The sequence below is a fragment of the Oreochromis aureus genome, linkage group 14 (assembly GCF_013358895.1).
Source record: "Oreochromis aureus strain Israel breed Guangdong linkage group 14, ZZ_aureus, whole genome shotgun sequence".
NCBI lineage: Eukaryota > Metazoa > Chordata > Actinopteri > Cichliformes > Cichlidae > Oreochromis > Oreochromis aureus.
The window spans coordinates 40,075,105-40,095,192 of record NC_052955.1 but is presented as its reverse complement, the minus strand read 5'-3'; the positions used below and the strand labels follow the sequence as shown (position 1 = coordinate 40,095,192).

The 20,088-nt window shown below is 37.3% G+C and overlaps 1 protein-coding gene and 2 long non-coding RNA genes across 3 annotated transcripts; 2 read left to right on the top strand and 1 right to left on the bottom strand.

The window, feature by feature from the left end:
• Positions 1–2,811: 2,811 nt before the first annotated feature.
• On the top strand, positions 2,812–4,105 carry LOC120443655. Its single transcript, XR_005615570.1, has 4 exons — positions 2,812–3,037; positions 3,528–3,567; positions 3,713–3,759; positions 4,072–4,105. It is a non-coding gene; the product is annotated as an uncharacterized LOC120443655 (long non-coding RNA).
• An 861-nt stretch (positions 4,106–4,966) lies between these two features.
• Positions 4,967–6,322, top strand: LOC120443656. Its single transcript, XR_005615571.1, has 4 exons — positions 4,967–4,985; positions 5,493–5,517; positions 5,713–5,787; positions 6,184–6,322. It is a non-coding gene; the product is annotated as an uncharacterized LOC120443656 (long non-coding RNA).
• Positions 6,323–10,788: 4,466 nt separating this feature from the next.
• LOC116311444 (transcobalamin-1-like) lies at positions 10,789–12,284 on the bottom strand. Its single transcript, XM_031728563.2, has 4 exons — positions 12,197–12,284; positions 11,962–12,103; positions 11,081–11,217; positions 10,789–10,977 (listed from the first exon to the last, which is right to left on the bottom strand). Exons 1-4 carry the CDS (start codon positions 12,267–12,269, stop codon positions 10,916–10,918), a joined length of 414 nt encoding a protein of 137 aa, XP_031584423.1. The 5' UTR covers positions 12,270–12,284; the 3' UTR covers positions 10,789–10,915.
• Positions 12,285–20,088: the final 7,804 nt, after the last annotated feature.

Below are 20,088 nucleotides of genomic sequence, written 5' to 3'. Positions count from 1 at the left end.
AGTAAACAAGATACAACAACTGCTATGTACACTTTAGTTTTTGACAATATATACAGTATAGTACTTAATGGAACACACGCCACTTTTTTTGGAAATAGGCTCATTCTCCATCTCCCTCAGAGTTAAAAATGCAGCGTCTTCTTTCTAGATCCGTACGTTAATAGGACTCTGGAGCGTGATCTTACGGGATGGGGCGTAGCCAAGATTTTTGGTCGAGGCGCCATATTAGCAGGCCAAACAAATGCTTGCCGTGTGGCCGGTTGTAATGTTAGATTGCACTACCGGCAAAGGAATAAGCTTGAAAACAGGCTCTCTTTTCATTGTTTCCTCACCTGGAAGCATCATGAGGGAGCTTATGTGTTGGATGTTACCAAAAGAAGGCATCTAGCCTGGATAGCAGCTGCGAGACGAGCTGATATTCAATTCTCTACCATCCCCAGATATCTGTTGGTGTGCTCCAGTATTTTTATTCAGGTAAGTTCTAAATAAGTTCATATCACTCTTTATAGCCTGAACTACCTTCTATTTATAGAGTTGCTAATTATTTGGCATTATTGCAGCAAACCAGCCTATGAAGTGAATGAAACAAATCCTGACTGGGTTCCAACACTACACATGGGGCACTACGAAATCCCTGCTTCAAACTACATGCTACATACCACCATGCCAATCAGATTACTTCTTCCATGTGTGGGTAAAAAGGTGACCCTCATGGATAAGATGGCAAAAGTTTGCTGCGTTTTGGTGAACATGTGCCCCAGTGTGGTAGTAAAACCAGGGAAAAATGCTCTTGTTAAATACTCTTAAGTCTTGTGCTGTTTATGTAGTGATAAGTTTTCAAAACAGACAGTAAATTACAGAATGCTAGTAGTGGGTGATATTATTTAAATGCTGTCATGATTTTTTGTGAACATTTTGTCATTTGTAAACTATACATAACATTGATTCTACATTGTAACTGATTTGATGTTCTACAAAGTGCTTTTAATTAAAAATAGGCAAACATTTCTTTGTTTCTTTATTCAACTTTTGAACAGTGGTACTTAGTAAGTACATATTCAGTAAATGCAAATTATTTACATGGCCCCCTAAATTAAAACATTTTGGGTTATTCAGAACAGAACTAAGCTTGGAAAAATATTGTCCCATCAGTTGATCCAACTCCTCCACAGTAGCAGGTGGAACTTTTGTTTTTTGAGGATGGCTTCTTTTACCTGTCACAACGAATGGTCTGTTTATGTTTTGATCAAGAACCTTTTTTTGGGCAGCTGAAGAGGAGAAGTCTATCTTATGGCCAACCCCTGGCTGTATCTTGGTCATATTACCAGGCAAAACCCAGTATGCAGGTTCATCTGTAACAGTCCTTGTGCCACAGATCGGCACTGTTGCTTCTACATTAAACAGAAAGCAGCGACATGGGTGCAGGTCTCCACGACTCCGGCCATACAGGTGCAGTGGGCGGCTTCAACCTTCCCTGTTATGCTCACAATGACCTGTGGCTGCAATGCTGCAATTCAGTCTTTAAGAGTGCAGTACCTGAAACACACACAGACAAAGTTCATTTAAAGACAAGAACTTAAATAAGCCAAGGCTGACACAAATGTGTTTTATCTACTTTCAAATCCATTTATCATAAATGTAACAAATAAAGTGTTTTTATGTATCCATGTATAGAACGCTGCATCTTATATTCTAAATCTGCCTGTTTCTTTTTAGAAACCTATCAGCAAAAAATGAACCTAAAGTATGTAATGCAAGGATGTAATCACTTTCAAGAGGGAGAAAACATAATGTTCGACTTTAAGTGACAATTATGGACACCTAATATGATAAGGAGATTCTGCAGGTCATTAATCAATGTATAAAACTAAAACAATGTATTTTTAGTGACACAGGACACAAACAAGGAAGCAAGATGTGTAATTAGGATTATTTATAATAAATATGAATTAATTAGGGCAATTTCTTTAACCATAAAGAATAACTAAATCCTTAGGACAATGTCACATCAATGCACTGAACTCACTATGTTATCCCTCTAACAGAGCCTCCACATGTTCTCACTGTAATTTCCCCCTCATGAATGAATTTATGCTTGCACTAATTTGAATGTTCGGGGGGAATCAAACGCATTTTACTCGCAGTACTCAAGCTGACTTACCTTTGCTTGAATGACGGCGTACTCACAACGTGGAGGCTTAAAAATAGCCAAATCTTGTACCCAGTCCTTGGTGAATTGGATGTGCGCCTCCAGAGATTTATAATTGCGAAACTGGTGCGCCGTGTATGCGCTGACTCCACAGACAAGGTATGAGAGTAGATCATGCTAAGTCAATAGCGGTTTGGTCTTCAGGGTTTCTACTCCACGGCCTTATTTCATAGGGGTCCACATTTCAACAATCAAGTACCGTCTCTTTGCATCTGGACACAATCTGTCTCTATACCGTCATTTTTTCTTTTGAGCTACGTTTCAGAATGGTTCGTAGCAATCTTGTTTTGATTCGTGGCCTGCCAAGATGGTGCTGCGCTCCCACAATGCATTGCGACATTATGTCAACTCCAAAGCCCTTTGCGTGCAGGAGAGTATGTGCATGCGCATTGCCATGGTGGTTTAAGAAATAAAGATATAATGAAAAGTAATTAATAAAAATTAAATATTTAAACATTCCCACAAATGTGCAATGAACATGCAAAAATTCTCTTTATTAGTTGTTGCTGTTTCTTTCTTTCTTTCTTCTTTTTTTTTTTTTTGAAAAATAACGACGTCTCTGAGGCGCGAATTCCGACAGCGAGAGGAACGGCCGGATACAGGAGACGGCAAGAAACAAGCCGATTATGTTCGCGTTAATTAAGTTCAGTTCAGTTCAGTTCAGTTCATTTTTATTTCAATTCTCAATTCTGCCAACTGAACATATACGAGATTTTAATGAGGATGAATAATTAGCCGGCATGGAGGAAACGGACCTTTATTTGGTGGAGTGGCGACAAGAAGCAGGCGGGTGGCCGGTCTATGAAGCCTCCATCATCAAGCTAGCAGGTGCCTTTTCTCATTACTTTATTCTCGCTTATTTGGCACGGAAGCGTATATCACGTTATAACGTGAAAAGTTTATCGTTCTAACAATATACTATCATGTTTATACAATATACTTTTCATGTTTGAACAACATTGTACGAACAATGTACATCATTATCACGTCCTTACAATATTGTGCGAACGTGATAATTATGTATATTGTAATAACGTGATATTATATTATACAAACATGAAAAGCATAATGTTAGAACAATAAACTTTTCACGTTATAACGTGATATAGCTCTATTTTTCTTTTGCCTGGGTGGCAGCTCCACTTCCATAATTTGGTAATCAAAATATGTAACTTAATTGATTATATTGTGACGTACTTTTGCCTTTTCTTATTATTGTGCCTTCTCAGAAAGGGAAAAAAATACAAATAAAACTGTTTTACACTTGTTATATACAATAACTATCAAAACCTATTCACATTTAATTTGGCTTTCACAGAAATCCCACCTCTCCTTCTGGCTACAGAGTACTTACCAAGGTTAGAAACAAAGCACAGTTATGCTTAATTAGTGTTCGCTAATTACAATGTTCCACATTTCCTTGCTTTTTAAGTCATTTTTAGGCTTTTTAGAGTTTTTGTCTTTTGGTTTTTTAGCAGTAATGTTTCTGCCTATTTATTTCAGCCCATGAAATCGAATGCAGATCTTCCTGATGTGAGATTTACATAAATGTAAGTAATTTTGTTTGTCATTGTCATTAATGTTGTTGCTTTTGTTGTTTTTGTGCAGTTTGCAATCATATAAACCTAGCAAGCATCAGTCAGCACAGTGACTAACCTAAACAGATTCTTGCTTTATTCACATATATTATATGTAATTATATATACCTGCACATTGTACCTAGGGTTGCAGCCACTTGGCCCCACCCGATTGTTGTGACAGCCCTGATTGTACTTATACACTGCATCTGAACAGGGAACAGTCTGCCACATTAATGTATTTTTAAGTGACTTATTTGTAATACATGAATTTGTTTCTTACAGATGTCAAAGTCTCAACCTCATGCTGCCCTCCCCATCCTCCTAAAGTAAGTATTTGTTGTTGTAGTTTTTTATACAGTGTCTGTGTCACATGCTAATCATAATTATTGAAATAACTGTTTTCTAACAGATTGTCCAAAACACTAGTTATGTTTGTTGTCATTCAGACCGGTACTACTGCTTAGACATTGCTTAGTGGTCATGCATGTTTGACAAGCTTGTTATGATACCAAAACAGTAGGCCTGTCACAATAATCGATATATCGACTTAACACACAATACATGTACATGACCTCAATAATTGTTGATGATGCAATTTATCTGCCATTATATTTACAAAAATAAAATATAATAATAACAACACAATAACATTAAATAACATTGTTTTCTATTTGTTAGAAAATTTACTATTTATTCAAGTTTTTATGGTATCTAATATTTTGATACCTAATTTCCATGATCTAAATATTTTAAGAATTAGACGTTGGTTTGTCAATTAAAAGTGTGTAGATCTTGCATTATTATGGTGTTATATTATGATTATACATTCAAAGACATAAAATGGTCTTAAAATGACAATGACATAACTTGTCGCAATTGTTTATGGGTCAATATACCGACCAACAAAAAGTTGTTATCGTAACAGGCCTTCAAAACAGACGGTTTTATGATTGATAAATACAAAAATAAATACATTTAATTTCTCTGAGATTCTCTAATATTCAGTTACAGTTCAAAACACAGCTACCTGTACATGCAGTATTATACTGCAAATTTAAATCTCTGCATTTAGCATCCCACTGGAAGAGTCACAGTTACTGCCTTTTTTTTTTTTTTTTTTACAAATACCTGTACTATTACTAACACATTTACTGTTTTACTTTTAGCCTGTGGATACAAATGCAGATTTCCTTAATGTAAGTTGTGCATTTTAATTACATCATGTTATTTTTATTATTATTTATTTATTTATTTTATTTTACATTCAAATATTTCAAGCTTCTTGGTTAAAGAAGCTTGATTGCTAGTAGGTAAAGAATAGTTCACCTATAATTGATATTCCCAATTAATTTCTCACCTCTGATTGAATGCCTTTGTTTGTTTGCCTTTTTTGACTATAACAAAACATTTTTGCAGGATATATATGGTGAATTTATATGCATAGATACAGTCGTAGTGCTTGACACATGCACACAGCAGTAGATGTACTAAAAAGGAAATAATTACAATCATGATGTTGATTGCTGATGTCAGTATATATATTTTAGAGGAATGTTTTGTTTTTCACCCAAAATGAACTATATTGCTTCGGAAGAGATTTATTACCCTACCTGACTCTTATATATTGTTCTGTTTTTTGTTTGTTTTTGTTATTTTCGGGTTCAATGGTGCGTGTTCTTCTATTGGCTGCCTTCCCACTGGAGGTTTTGATCCACAGCAATTTAAAAGGTAAACAGCTTTGAAAGTCAGTTCAAATGGTTAGCTAATAGTATTCTAAAAAGCCTCTGTCACCAGTTTCTTTACCAAAAAGTACCCATAAAAGTATATCGCATATCATTGTAGTTCAAATGTTTAGTTGTACAAATATCAGATTTTTGGAAATCTAAAACTAGTCAAACACTCAAATGTTCATGCTTTTTATAGGAGGACAGAGCAAAACGGACATCGGCGCAGAGCGAAGAACTGCCCTTCATAAGGACACTATGACAGCCATATATAGTAAGTGAAGACTTTCTCTGTATCTAAAATTGCATACAGCACAAGTAACTTACTTTGCAACCATTAAAATAGGTTGTAAAGTAAGTTACCAATACAAATAGGTGATGATGCATTGTAGTGGTTGGTCTCAGACAAAGAAGGTCAACAGATTTATGAATGCTGGAGGGTAAGGAGAGACAACCAAAAGGGGTGTTAGCATTACTGTAATGTGAACTGGATAGACTTTTCCATCTAGGAAAAAAAAGAGGTAAAATTATGCGTAAAATATATCTGTATTAATATCTGTATCTATATAAACAGAAATATCTGTTTGCTAAATTAAGCCAGCTAACATAAATCATATTTTTATTTTAATTCTGATAAAAGTAATAGAACTGTGACTTTTGTTTGTTACAGTGGCGGTAAGGAAGCGGTTTCCCAATGTGTCCAGAAGGGCTTTGAGGATTGCAGTGAAAGCTGGGGGAACTGAGACTGCTGGAAAAGGAAAAGAAATTACATTTTAAGTATGTTGACTTATGTTCATACAATCACACACACATATACACATACACACACACACACATATATGTATATGTGTGTGTGTGTTTCTTTTAGAATGTTTAAGTATGTAATGAGAATAAAATTATAAAATGAATATTTCTTGCTTGATTGATATGCTATATGTATGTTTTAAACATCAAATAAAGATTTCTTTCAGCTGTTACATGTGAATGTGTTTTCTTAGAAATATATGAAGGGTTAAATTTATATATTTTTGAATGATTTTAAATAAGTTTAAATTGTATTTTGAAATATATTTTATAAATATATTTCAAAATATAAAAAACACAGCCAAAAAAATATATTTGTTAAAACACATTTCAAAATATATTATAAATATATTTTTTAATATATTTTAAAATATACAAAAAATGGCCAAAAAATATATGTGCTAAAATATATTTCAAAATATATAAATATATTTTAAAATGTATTTTAGCACATATATTTTTTGGCCATTTTTTGTATATTTTGAAATGTATTTCAAAATGTATTTTAAAATATATTTTTTTTACCGTATGGGAATTTGTTCCCCCGGTTCAAATCACGGACAAACAGTATCCCACAGCTGTTTATGTGTTTAAACCCATTTTGCACAGAAAGGCATTTTTTGAAAAATGTATTGACAGCAATGTTGAAAATTATTACACAGGAAAAAAAACAACTACACGTAAAATAATCACACCGTGACGCCTCTGCCTTTCTAAATGGAGGGACAGTAACTGCGTGTGTATATGTAAGCGTGTAAAACCTGCAGATAGTCAGATTAACAGTAACAGTATTTTGTCTCTATCTGCCATTCTGCAATTCATCTCATGTAAACAATAACGTGGCGCACAGCGTGACGTGAGAAGAGGCACATACCTTTGTCGCTTGCGTGACGAACTCTGTAATCCTCGGCCCACACGTAAACGCAAAAAGGAGTTTTAAATAATCTCCGCTGTGAATCGCAACGCCGTTTTACGTGTTGACGAAAGGCCCAAACGCATAGAAACAGCTGCGTTTTCAAAAATACCCGTGTAGGTGTGGACGCAGCGTAAAAGAGTTAGTAGTATATTTTATTACTACCTGTAATTTATTGCCGTTTACTTGTATTTGCTTAATTGTTTACTAAATGTTTGAGGTGTGAAATAAACCGCAATGGAGTTTGTAAACAAAATATGGGTGTGTGTGGTTGGAGGATGTGTTTGTGTGGTGGTGGTGGGGGGGCGCGAACATTTTTCTTGTAAAAAGGGGGGCCCGGCAAAAAAAGTTTGGGAACCACTGATTTAACAGTTGAGTACCTTCAAACACACTTTTTAGCAGTGCAAAGCTATCGGCACAAACAGCATCTCAGAAAAATCCAGGGAGCCAGCTTGTGTCTCTGTAACCAATCAGAGAGCTCCTTGCTGGGTGACTAATTTGCATTGCTTTTGTCAATGGGATAGCTCATCAGATAGTTATACTGTTAGCTAATCCAGGAGCTAATCCATTAGCTAATCCTAATGCTAACACATTTGGATTTTTTAATGGTTTTCAAAATGAGATTTTTAATGAAAATCAGTTCTTTTTTATGAAATTCATCTTAGAGTGTATGTACTTATTAGGGGGTTCATATTTTATTTTCAAATATTGATATATAGTTAATGTTTTTATTTTAAAATGCATCCTACTGACCACCCCCCGCCCACACGAACACGCCCCCTACACGTTTTACCTAGCCAGGCTGCTCCAGTTTATCTTCTGATGGTTTTACCTGGACTGACGACTGTTACTATCATTAAAAAGATAGTTTATCATCTTATAGTTCACAATATCTGAAATCACTTTGTTAATTCGTTTCCTAGATTATCCGTTAGCATACACACTATGTTAGAGGCTTGTTTTGCTAGCTAGTTAGCAATGCCACACACCTGTTACTCTAATAGTCTGTATTTTTGAATGATTCAGCACTGCTTGGTTGGTTTTTTTTATCCTTTTTTAGACAGAGGTGACATCAGCTGCACACTCCACAGAGGTCCAGAGTTACTGTTAATATCAGGAATGTAATGTTGTCCTTTAGGATTTTAAAATAAGACTGAGGATGATATAAAACTGAAGATTTAAACAGTTTTAGATCCATTACACTTACAGAGCACTCTACAGTCTCCTAACATGGAAACTTTAAATTAAAAACACAGCAGAAGGTTTCATAGAAGTGTAATTTATTCTTGTCATTTAATAATAGAGTCCACATTATTATCAACAGCTATGTCCACCCTGGGGGGAAACTAGTGAGGGAGCCCATATGGAAAAGAAACAGTAAAAACTTATAAAAGATGTGCATAAGATGTGGCCTACTTCATATAGTGAATCATATAAGGTTTATATGATTTACTCATGAAAGTGGCCACTTTCTCATTACTTTCATATATTGTTGTAGTAAGTATCCAAAACATACAAGTTTCATTTATATAATTTTTCAAGGGATCTTATATCTGTTTTCACTCTTGTATGCTTTTCATACAAGTTTCACACAAGACAGATTCAAACTTTATAAGATTTATATCTTTTCCATATGGGAGACCATGAGGACTAAGCTGGGTTTCCTGGATCCAGAGATTTGGAGAAACCTCCTCCCTTTCATCACAGCTGTCCTGTGCCAGATGTTTTGTTGACCCACTGAGAGAGGCATCATTTCAGAAACATCAGGAAGACTGAAGCTCATCGCAGGGATCAAGCAGGACTCGTGATCTTCACCAGCAGCTCCCTCAAAGACAACTCTTCAGACTGTAGGTCCGCTCCAGAAGATGGATAAATCCAACATTTCATTAACAGTGTGATGGAGACCTTTGCTTCGTGTAATGTTAGAAGTACTGAGATAATCCTCAGATGCTCAGGACTTTTACATAATGATATTATATTCAGACCTGTAGAAAGTTACTCTGGTATGAATGTAAATAACACACTATTGGCAAAAAACTGTGAAAGAATTCCAGATCACAATTTTTTAGTTTAATATACAAGTGATGACCTTTGAGCTTCATCAGTGTCAGAGAAAACATCATGTGCTCCTCATGCAGTTGACCACATTCAGTATTTAAAACAGAAGCTGTGCAGGTCTGAGATCAGCAGCTTTGTGAAACACCAAACTGAGGTAGTGTTAAGGCTGCTGCCAGAGTATTGGACAAAAAAATATTAATGCTTCAAATTATTTCTGTCAAATTATGTAAGCTGTACGAGTACTGCACATGTACCTTTGTGAACAATATGTCATTAAAAATCAAAATCATTTGTTGTTGTTTTTTTTACCTGAATGTTTGAAACAAACTTATTTAAAAAAGCAGTCAGTGCTGAAAAACTGATCAGTGGTTAAATTGAAAATAAATTTGAACTTAAGCTGCCAAATAGCCGTAGTTGGTTTCAGTACATAAATATTGGGCTTTGCTATTTTAGTTCATAGACACACTGTGTAACAAACTGCACTTTCCTATCAAGTCTGTGTGTTTGCTTGCACTTGATTATGTTCAATTGAATTCTAATTTCAAGTCTAAACATGTTCATTTTGTCTGTTATCATCTCATTCAAAAAAAAAACAAAGGTAATCTTTCAGGCTAGTGTTTGACAAGTGGCTGCTCTACGAGCATGCGGCGTCTCCAAATTTCTCAAGTATACTGACTCTTCACTTATTACATCCTGTTTCAAAACACTGATGGCAGCTTGAGAAGTCACAAGAATTTACAAAGCAACACACAATGCACAAGTGGGAACTTGGATAAGTAAATACTAGTATGAAATATACATCCAGTCTCTTCTGCTTATCCTTACCAGGGTCGCCGGAGGACTAGCATGAAATTGTTTTATAAGACATGAAAGAGTCTTTCAGTTTTTGTATGGGTAGAAGGTTTAAGATGGGATTTGTCTGGATTATAGAGGACTGGACTGAGGTTCCAGTAATGATAAATGAGCATTTAATTGATTTCACATAAATATAATTTGTCACATCTGGAAACCACGTTGAAATTTAAGAAAATGTTGCTGTTTTTGTTGTGTGTATGAATATGAAATACTTATTGTTAAATGACACTGAAGTGTCACTTTTTGTTAAGTTAAAATGTAACAAAGCTAAAAATTGATATAGGTGGACGTATGGGAGAAGATTGTAATTATATAGCGGTTATTTAGTTTTAAAATAAAATGCAAAAGCCCTGGCATCTTCTCAGTGATGACACTGGGTCATAATTAACAGACATGGACTCAATCATGGACACATCAGTTAGGAAAGCAATTTACCCAAATCAAGCAGAAAGCATCTTTTGTTTGTTTTCTCTGCCAGTATCTGTTCTTGAGAACATATATTGCATTTTTTCAGGTTGCTGCCTTCAACACATCTGTATAACTGTGTTGCATTGTAAGTGACAATGATGAATTCAAAGATCTCAGCTGTTGCCATTTCAGTAATACTGTACGCCTCTTGCAGACTAACAACACCAACACTTGTAATGATGCTTTATTCAAATTTATTGTCACTCAGGAACAAACAGCTACATGTTACTGATCTATAAAATCAATTCCTCACTTCCAGGATTAGCCTTTGAAGTCATTCTGTTGCATTCTGACTGATGAATATTTACCACACTGTAAAGTTCAGGATGATTTGCTGATATGGGCTGGGAATGATACAGCCAATACCTGCAAACAGTTCAGTATTGGAAATATTTAATAGATGTATCAATAAAGTATTAGAATTTGATTACAACAAGAAATGCCATGGAACATTTTATAGTGAGCTTACCAACTTCGGTGCTTTGGAAGCCACCGTTTGTGACATTGGCCAGCAGCTCCCAGTAGGTATGAGCTTCATTATTCCCAGTCACACCGTTCACACTCTCCAGATAAGGGCCATAGTTTACATTGTCACTATAGGTGAATCTGTGAAAAAAAAACAAATATCAACAACAGCAGTCAGGCTCAGTATTTGAGCTCACTTCCTCATCAAATTTCCTGTTAAGTGGCTTATTGGAAAGAGGATGTATTGAAACAGGCTTAAGCTATAAATTGTAAATGTGGGCAAATATGACAACAGGATTAGCAAATGTCATAAGAGATACCATTTCATATTTCTTTAAAACAATATACTGTATGTCACCTTCAAAATCCCCAAATTGAAGACTAGTATTTTACTGATTTTTTTAGAAAAAAAAACCACTGATATGGTCTTTAGTGACGATGTATTCTGTGGAATCTGTAACTAAACTCAATAATGATGTGACAGTTGATAACAACATACTGACACAAGCGGAGGAATTAAACAGTTGCAAAGGTCATGGTGCCATGGACAGTCCTTTAATGCAAAATGAAAAGCTGCAAATTTCATTCAAAATATGGTGAGCGTCATATTGGGATTAAGGCATGTTCCATGATGTTCTGTGCATATCTTAGTATATTAGATGTATGCACCAGATTTCATAGATGTAATGTATGTTAGCCATAGTTGCCCAATGGAGATTACATGTCCTTTCAAACATTCTAGCAATTATAAGATTATGAAATTACTTTTACCATTTATTACACAAAAATCCTTTGCATGTTACAGTTCACTTTGGGATTTGTGTCAACATAAATTTCAGCATATAAATTAAAAGACAGAGGTTACAACTGATGCTGTTATCTCACGTGAAGCCTGCATCAGAGTCCCTGAGTCTCTTCATCGCACCCAGCAGGATCCCCCCACTAATCACTTCAGTCTTGTAGGTTTGTAGAGGTTTGTTTTGTAAGGTGTTCTTCACCATTATAGCAATGGGAATCATTGGCGGTGCTAAATGAGACACAGACAAAAGGTTAAAAATAGATATTAAATAATAATAACAGTCATTTAAATAAAAATTACACTTATTGTTATGAAACTTACCTTCAGTCAAAGTCCAAGGAAGCAGTGAGAGCAACAGGGCTGAGGAGAGGAGAGAGGGCATCATTGTCATCATGGCTGTTAGGAGTTCGACTTCACTGATGATGCTGCTCACTCCCCATGTTTTATTTCAGTGATCAGTGTTTACATACGGACTTTATTGATCTTGGTTTGAAAAAGCAAACAAAGTTATCCATTGAACCAACTCTAATGTCACCTTGAGTCCTTGTTATGAAATCATGTTTGAACTGATAACTTTGTAACTGTACAATGAACAATGACGTGCCAACATGCTGCATCATGAGCCAACATCAGTGAACTCTCCCATGACCTTTCTGTATTGGAATTTTTGTTTTTTAACATTGCTTAAACTTTGTGCACGTCAGCATGAAATAACAAAAACCAAAGTGTACAAATGACAGTTTTACAGGGTTTTTATTAAATTATTATTTCTGTATTCTTAATATCTTGGATATTTTGTTTATGTTTCACAATGCTTATCTACATACATGAATGCTGCTTGACACTTCAGAACTGCAGTCAACATCAGGAATCTCATTTGTTCTAAGAGACTCCTCTGTGGCAGACTGTGGCCTGCTGGTCCTTTGAAGACTTCTTGTCATCTTCTTCTGCCTTCATAGATAAATTCAGCTGCACCTTGTGTTCTACGCTTGCAAGGAAAGTTCAATAAGGGTATAGTACCTTTGCCTATTTCTGTTACAGAATGGCCGGTGTGTTGTGGAGTGGACCCAAAAGCAGACTTATGAGAGACAGAACTGAAGTTTAACAAAAAGTGAGCTGTTTATTCAGGCAGGTGGAAAAATACAAAAGCAAATGTCAAAGGTGAACAAAGTTGAAAACTAAACTGTAACCTAAACTGTGTGAACTAGAACTAGACATGAGAAGTTGTGAATGTGAACAAACCGAGACTTGAGAGCCATGAATTCCAGTGACATGAGACAAGAAAAAACAGACAACCTGACAATGAACAAAAGGAAACAGAGGACTTAAATACACAGAAGGGTAATGATGGAAGTGAAAACACATAGTGAACAAAGCTGACACTAATGAATGTGACGCCACAGAGGAGGCAAATCTAAACACACTGAACCAAGAAAATGTATTTATGTGGTCAGTCCAGAGGCCGACTGTGTGGAAAGTGGCGCTTTGCAGGAGCCCGATGAAGGTAATGGGCCTTTTCCCGTGATTTTGCAAGCGACTGGTGGTAGCGTGGGTGTGACAGAAGGTCCATGGGCACGATCAGACAGCACGACAACCTCTGGCTGGGATTAAGTGTGCTGAGGCTGCACAGGTCTTGCAGCCAGCTCGGGTTTCCCAGGCTGGAGCTGCGCAGGGCTTGCAGCAGGCTCTGATGACAGATGTCTCTCAGATTTTGGCAGCAAGGGACCCCCTGCCTTGGCCTTTGTAGCAGGTGGTGGCAAGGCAGGATGCTGAACAGGCTTGGCTGAGCCTCCAGGAAGCGGGGGGCGTGGCAAGCTGACGCCACCAGAGCCGATGGTGACGTGGTGGTCTGCTTCTCCTCATCTGACCACATGCCTGCCAGAAAAGTGGTGGGTCACGAGAGAGCAGACCGAAGCAGAGAAGCAGGTGTTTCTGGGCCAGGGGAGAGTCTCAGGGTGCCGACTTGTAATTCCTCAGGACAGCAAGGCTGCAGAGGTAGTGCGGCCTTGCTGGCTTGCCGCTGCTGTGATTGTTTTGGCAACAGGGTTCTGATAAAGTCTTTCAGATACTCAGCAAACACGTCCCTATAAGCTGGCTAGACAGAAACAATCCGGTCCTGCTGGACCCAAACCGATTCCTTCCCCTCCTCCTGCCTGCATGCGGAGGAGATAATCCTTTGTTCACGAAGCTGTAATGAATTCCAGAAAGTTCTCAAAGATATCCGCTGGGTCCATCATGGTCAGGACGTGCTGTTATGGCCAAATGTCCGGTGTATTGTGGAGCGGACCCAAAAGCAGACTCACGAGGGACAGAACTAAACTTTAATGAAAAGCAAGCCATTTATACAGGCAGGTGGAAAAATACAAAAGCAAATGTCAAAGGTGAACAAAGGCGAAAACTAAACTGTAACCTAAACTGTGTGAACTAAGACTAGACATGAGAAACTGTAAACATGAACTTGAAAGAACCAAGACTTGAGAGCCATGAATTCCAGTGACATGAGACAAGAAAAAACAGACAACCTGACAATGAACAAAAGGAAACAGAGGACTTAAATACACAGAAGGGCAATGATGGAAGTGGAAACACATGGTGAACAAAGCTGACACTAATGAATGTGACGCCACAGAGGAGGCAAAACTAAACACACTGAACAGAGATAATGTATTTCTCTGTTCTGATAATATATCAGCTGCACATATATATAACAACACACCCACTTCTACATACCTTCACACCAAACAAACCATGTGAAAACACAGTTCATGTCTTGCAGCACAATGAAATGATGACAATATCTGAAAGTGGCATTTATGGTGAACCATATGCCAGAGCATCATAGAACATCAAACTCCGAATAAAACAGTGGTAGGCAACTCCAGGCCTCGACTGCCAGTGTCTTGCAGGTTTTAGATGTGTCCTTGATCCAACGCAGCTGATTCAAATGACTAATTCTGATTCTGATTTGATTCAGGTGTGCTGACCCAGGGTGATATCTAAAACCTGCAGGACACTGGCACTCGAGGCCTGGAGTTGCCCACCCCTGACGTAAAGTAAACTAAATCAAAGATATTTGTGAAAAAAGAACAACTGAATACAATCGGTTTTGGTTTTCTTTTGTTGTTGTTTTTTTAATCCAGCAAAATTTGACTGTATACTAAATTACTGTGAACAGACATTCAAACAACATTCACTTGAAGAATGAGGATTTCAGCCTTACAGTTTTACTGGAGCCTATTTTATTACTGGCTGTTTATTTGCTGGTGTTTTGAGTATGAACAGCACAATTATGCCATTTTGTATGTAGCCAACTACATGTGCAGTACTTCACACAGGTCTTGAGCCTTACCTCATTTCTTTACACTTTGCCTTGGAAAAATAGGAAATGGTTCAGAAATGTATTGAAACATGTGCAAACACAGTATAAAAGGCAAATACAGAATCTGTGCAGTTGTAATGAGCTTGAAAGCCAATGTTTGGTATCAATACATTTATTCTTCACTACAACCTGAACTCTATTAGGGAACTCTGTTAGGCTTTTTGGTAATTATGCTAGATAGTCTCGAAGGGAGGAAATGTCAGGCCTGTACTGAAGCCACCTTCAGTTGTTGCTTGTTAATAGGTTTCTCTACTTTTAATTTAGTCTTCAGTAACTGAAAACCATGGTCTATAGCACAGGTGTCCAACTCCAGGCCTCGAGGGCCGGTGTCCTGCAGATTTTAGATGTGTCCTTGATCCAACACAGCTGATTCAAATGGCTAAATTACCTTCTCAACATGTCTTGAAGTTCTCCAGAGGCCTGGTAATGAACTAATCATTTGATTCAGGTGTGTTGACCCAGGGTGAGATCTAAAACCTGCAGGACACTGGCCCTCGAGGCCTGGAGTTTGACACCCCTGGTCTATAGGTTTGGCCATTGAAGCCCATTTTCTAACCCTTCACAAACTCTTGGGTTGTTTTTGTAGTTAAGTTTGGGTCATTATCAATTTGTACTGCTTTCTGATCAGTTATGCAGCATTTGAGTCTGAGCATGTAGGCCCATACACTTCTTAATTCCTACTGCTACTTCTATCAGCAGTCACTTGGAGCTAAGTTCCCCTGGCAGTCAAACATACCCATGCCATTATACTGCCTCCACTATGTTAGACAAATGATATGGTATACTCTGGATCATGAGCTTCCAGTCATTCTGGAAAAGGAAAGTTGATCCTGGTTTCATCCGTCCAACTAGGTTCTTTTGTTTTCAGATTCTGTCCAGATTCTTTTAGATGTTTATTGGCAAACTTTAATCTGGTTTTCTTGATTTTGAGACAAGCCTATATCTTGTTGTATTGTCATTCATGAATACATCTCCTGATCGTAGGCTCTGGCAATGATAGACCTGAGGCCTCAAGTTCTTTTTCTTAAAAAAGGAAGAAATTTAGAATTATCCACTTCAGTATTATTTCATGGTCTTTCAGGTCTTTTGGTGTTGCTGAGCTGTCCAATGCATTCTTTCTTTTTAAGAATGTAGATTATTGATTTGGCTACTCCTAAAGTTTTTGCAATCTCTCAGATAGGTTTATTTTGTTTTTGAAATTATTATTAAAGTATTCTATATCTATTATTAAAGTATTGTTTTATGTCCAAAAACACAAAAAAGTTTAATTATTGCTTTCAGTATGATCTCTAGATGTCCTAGTTGGTACCTAGAACAATGATAATAATGTCACAACATGCACACACAGCACACCCACGCCCCAAGTATTAATGTAATACTCCAATGAAAATACTGCATCCTTCTGGATGATTCTATATACAGCATAACATTAAATATTAAAAGACAAATTTCATCTTTTATTCTACACAGTGCTTATCTATATACATGAATGCTGCTTGACACTTCAGAACTGCAATCATTAACCATGTGCTTGCAAAGGAAGTTCAATAAGGCTATTGTACCTTTTTTTATTATAATTATTTAACCAGGCAAGTTATTAAGAGCACACGGATACTTACCATGGTGGCCTGCCAAACGGCAAAGCCTCTTGAGAAAATATGGCAAAGGCTACAAAGAAATATAAAAGGTTCAAAGATCAGCAGCACACATCCTTATGCATCTCAACACATCCCTTTCTACATACAGTCACACCAAACAAACCATGTGAGAACACATAATTTATGTTAATCATTTAACGAGGCAAGTCATTAAGAGCACACGGTTATTTACCATGGTGGCCTGCCAAACGGCAAAGCCTCTTGAGAAAATTTGGCTAAGGCTAAAAAGAAAGATATAAAAGTTCAAAGTTAAGCAGCACACATCCGTATACATCTCAACACACCCTAATTTACATAAGGTCCCACCAAACAAACCATGTGAAAACACACTTCATGAATAACATCCATTCTAACACAAATACTGTATCAGACAGCAGGTAACACATAATCGAGCAACTCAAGAAGGAACAAAACCAACAGACAATGCAAAAAGTGTGTGGTACAATAGTGAACAGCAGACAGACAAATATTAGGGATAGCAGTGGGCTTGCAAAGAACTGCATCGGTCATTCAGGATGTACATTAACAGGTTTTACCTCAGTTGTCTCATTGATTAATTTGCCCAGTTTTAATCTTGTTTTTTTTTTTTTCAGATTTCACCAATCTTTAGTTGCAGGAGCATGAAATGATGACAATAAAGGGGAATTTATAGCGAACCCTACGGCAGAGCATTATAGAACATCAAACTGTACATAAAGTAAACTAAATCATCAGTATTAATGGGAAACAAGTCTGTATCTTGTTGTTTTTCCATCCATGAATGTAATGATAGATCTAACTCTTCAAGATTTTTTGTTTTGTTTTGTTTTTGTTTTTTTTTTAAAAAGGACAAAATTTAGAATTATCCACTTCAGTTTTCTTCCATTGTCTTTCAGGTCATTATTATCTGCTTGAATGGAAAAATGAAGGGAAAATGTTTCAGCTAACCATTAATTTGTTTGTTAATCAATTGACTGAATACATCTGAGCTTATAAAATTGTGGGTCTTTGTATAAAAATGTCTATAATTCCTGAATAAATGTAATGCTTCAGATTGTTTGTTAAACCATCTGAATTAAAGCTAAAAGTCTTCACTTTAATCACATCTTGTTAGTTTGATTTAAAATCCACCGTAATGATGTACAGAGGCAAAATTCCAAACATTGTGTCATTGTCCGAATACATTTGTACCAGACTGTATGTATTAGTTTATCTACCACAGTCCACATTACAACACATGCTTATCACCTTCCTAAACCTCATTGAAAGAGGTTCAAAGAAGTCCCAAGAATGCTTTCATATTCACCATCTGTACCTAATGATATCTGTGCAATGAGATTTGTGGTGCACAGTCTAGTATTTACAGTGTCATCTGTAACATGTGCGGCTGCAGCAGGTATGTCCTGCAGTGTTGGGGAGTAACGGAATACATGTACCGGCGTTACGTATTTAAAATACAAAATATGAGTAACTGTATTCCGTTACAGTTACCGTTTAAAAAGGTGGTATTTTGAAATAAATGGATTACACGGCGGTCTTTTTCTGTTTCATATGTTAGGCTATGCTCTCTCTATTTTTGGTAATTCCACGCTGGAAAGAAACCCAAACCACACACGTGATGTTCTAATGTCTGTGTCTCTATCTCACGGCCATGTCACCTCTACTTGCGGCCGCATAAATACGTGAGGAAATATTTTTAAAAATGATTGTTCAAAAAATGATTTAATATGAAGACAATAGGCAGAGTGTTACAGGCATAGCCCTAAAGACTGTAGCCATGTGCAGTGTAGCCCAGTTGTAAGTAAGCTGTTAAGACTCGACTGCACACTGTGTTCGTGTTTTCCTCCGAAACAATAAGCTCTGTTGGAGCAGCCTTTCAACACCTCTCTCTGTCTCTCACTAGCAAAGTTGACCCAGACAACAAAGTAAAGCTAGTTTTCGGCTACGAGCCCGACATGAACCCGACGTATTAGCCAGAGGTCCCTTTACTACGGTTCGGAGCCGCGAACCTGTTTTATATACGCGCGGAATAGTTTTCTATGAGAGATGTATAGATCTATTCTAATGTCCACCCTACTGTTACTCATTTTATATTAAGATTTAAACATCTAGTTGGTACTGGTATGGCGAGTAACCTTCAGTAATAGTAATAAATCACACAGCAATAGTACATTCATGTTGTAAAAAGCCACGCTACGGGTTAAATCTCTAACTGATAATGTGACCCAGTTAAACATAGAAAATAAAAAAATAAAAGAGACCGTTATCGATCTACAAGCCCGTAGCATGAGAGATAATCTTGTGTTTTCTGGTATTCCAGAGTCTGCCGGAGAGGACCCGGAAACCACCGTGAGAAGCTTCATTAAAACCCACCTGAAGCTGCCGGAAAAACATAGGGTTTGAAAGGGTGCATCGCATTGGGGCTCCGAAGACAGGAAGCGGGAGACCACGGCCTATTGTGGCCAAATTCGGCCACTTCAAGCAGAAGGAGCAAGTGAAGAGTCGCGGCAGAGAGCTGAAAGGAACGGATTTCAGCGTGAACGACCAGTTCCCCAGAGAGATCCTGGAACGACGCAAGGTCCTGTTCCCAGTCCGACGTAGCTTTATCCAGAAAGGCTCCCGGGCTGTCATTGCCGTGGACCGGCTCTACGTGGACGGAGAGCTCTACCGCGACCCCAGCACCACTCCGTGGCTGTATTGACCGCACACCAGATAAGAATCCGCTACACTATTCTCTTCACTCACACTGTCTTGTATTAACTTTAGTTTAACTTTGTAATATCAGTTTGCTAATTCAGTATAACGTCACCATCACTCTCCGTCAATGCCTTAATTTGAATGTTTCTGTTTTTATTCCCTTTTTCCTCTCCCTCTCTTGTCGCTCACCCTGCTCTTTGGTTTCTTTGTGTCTCTTTTCTATCACTGCGTCGATCACCTGTTTCCTTACCCATCCACAAACAACACCCTCTATTTCTACATGCTCACTCTGCACGGTCACGCACACACATGTGTTCAAAGGCAACACATTTACAACAGCCTCACAGCGCACACAGATATAGGGCACACACACTCAGCACACTTGCTCATATTAGTTATTATGCACTGTCAAAAGATTTTATTATGTTTATGCTTAAAAGTACATTTCATTATCTAGATGTGTTTGCTCTTTTAGTATTCAGCTTAAATAGAGAAGTTAC

What these genes read in the sequence shown, in the direction of transcription:
- LOC116311444 (XM_031728563.2), bottom strand. Translation starts at nt 12,269, where the DNA reads ATGATGACAATGATGCCCTCTCTCCTCTCCTCAGCCCTGTTGCTCTCA. An exon ending in GACTCTGATGCAGGCTTCAC is followed by an intron (nt 11,218 to 11,961) that starts GTGAGATAACAG and finishes TTTTTTTCACAG; the next exon opens with ATTCACCTATAGTGACAATG. An exon ending in CTTCCAAAGCACCGAAGTTG is followed by an intron (nt 10,978 to 11,080) that starts GTAAGCTCACTA and finishes AACTGTTTGCAG; the next exon opens with GTATTGGCTGTATCATTCCC.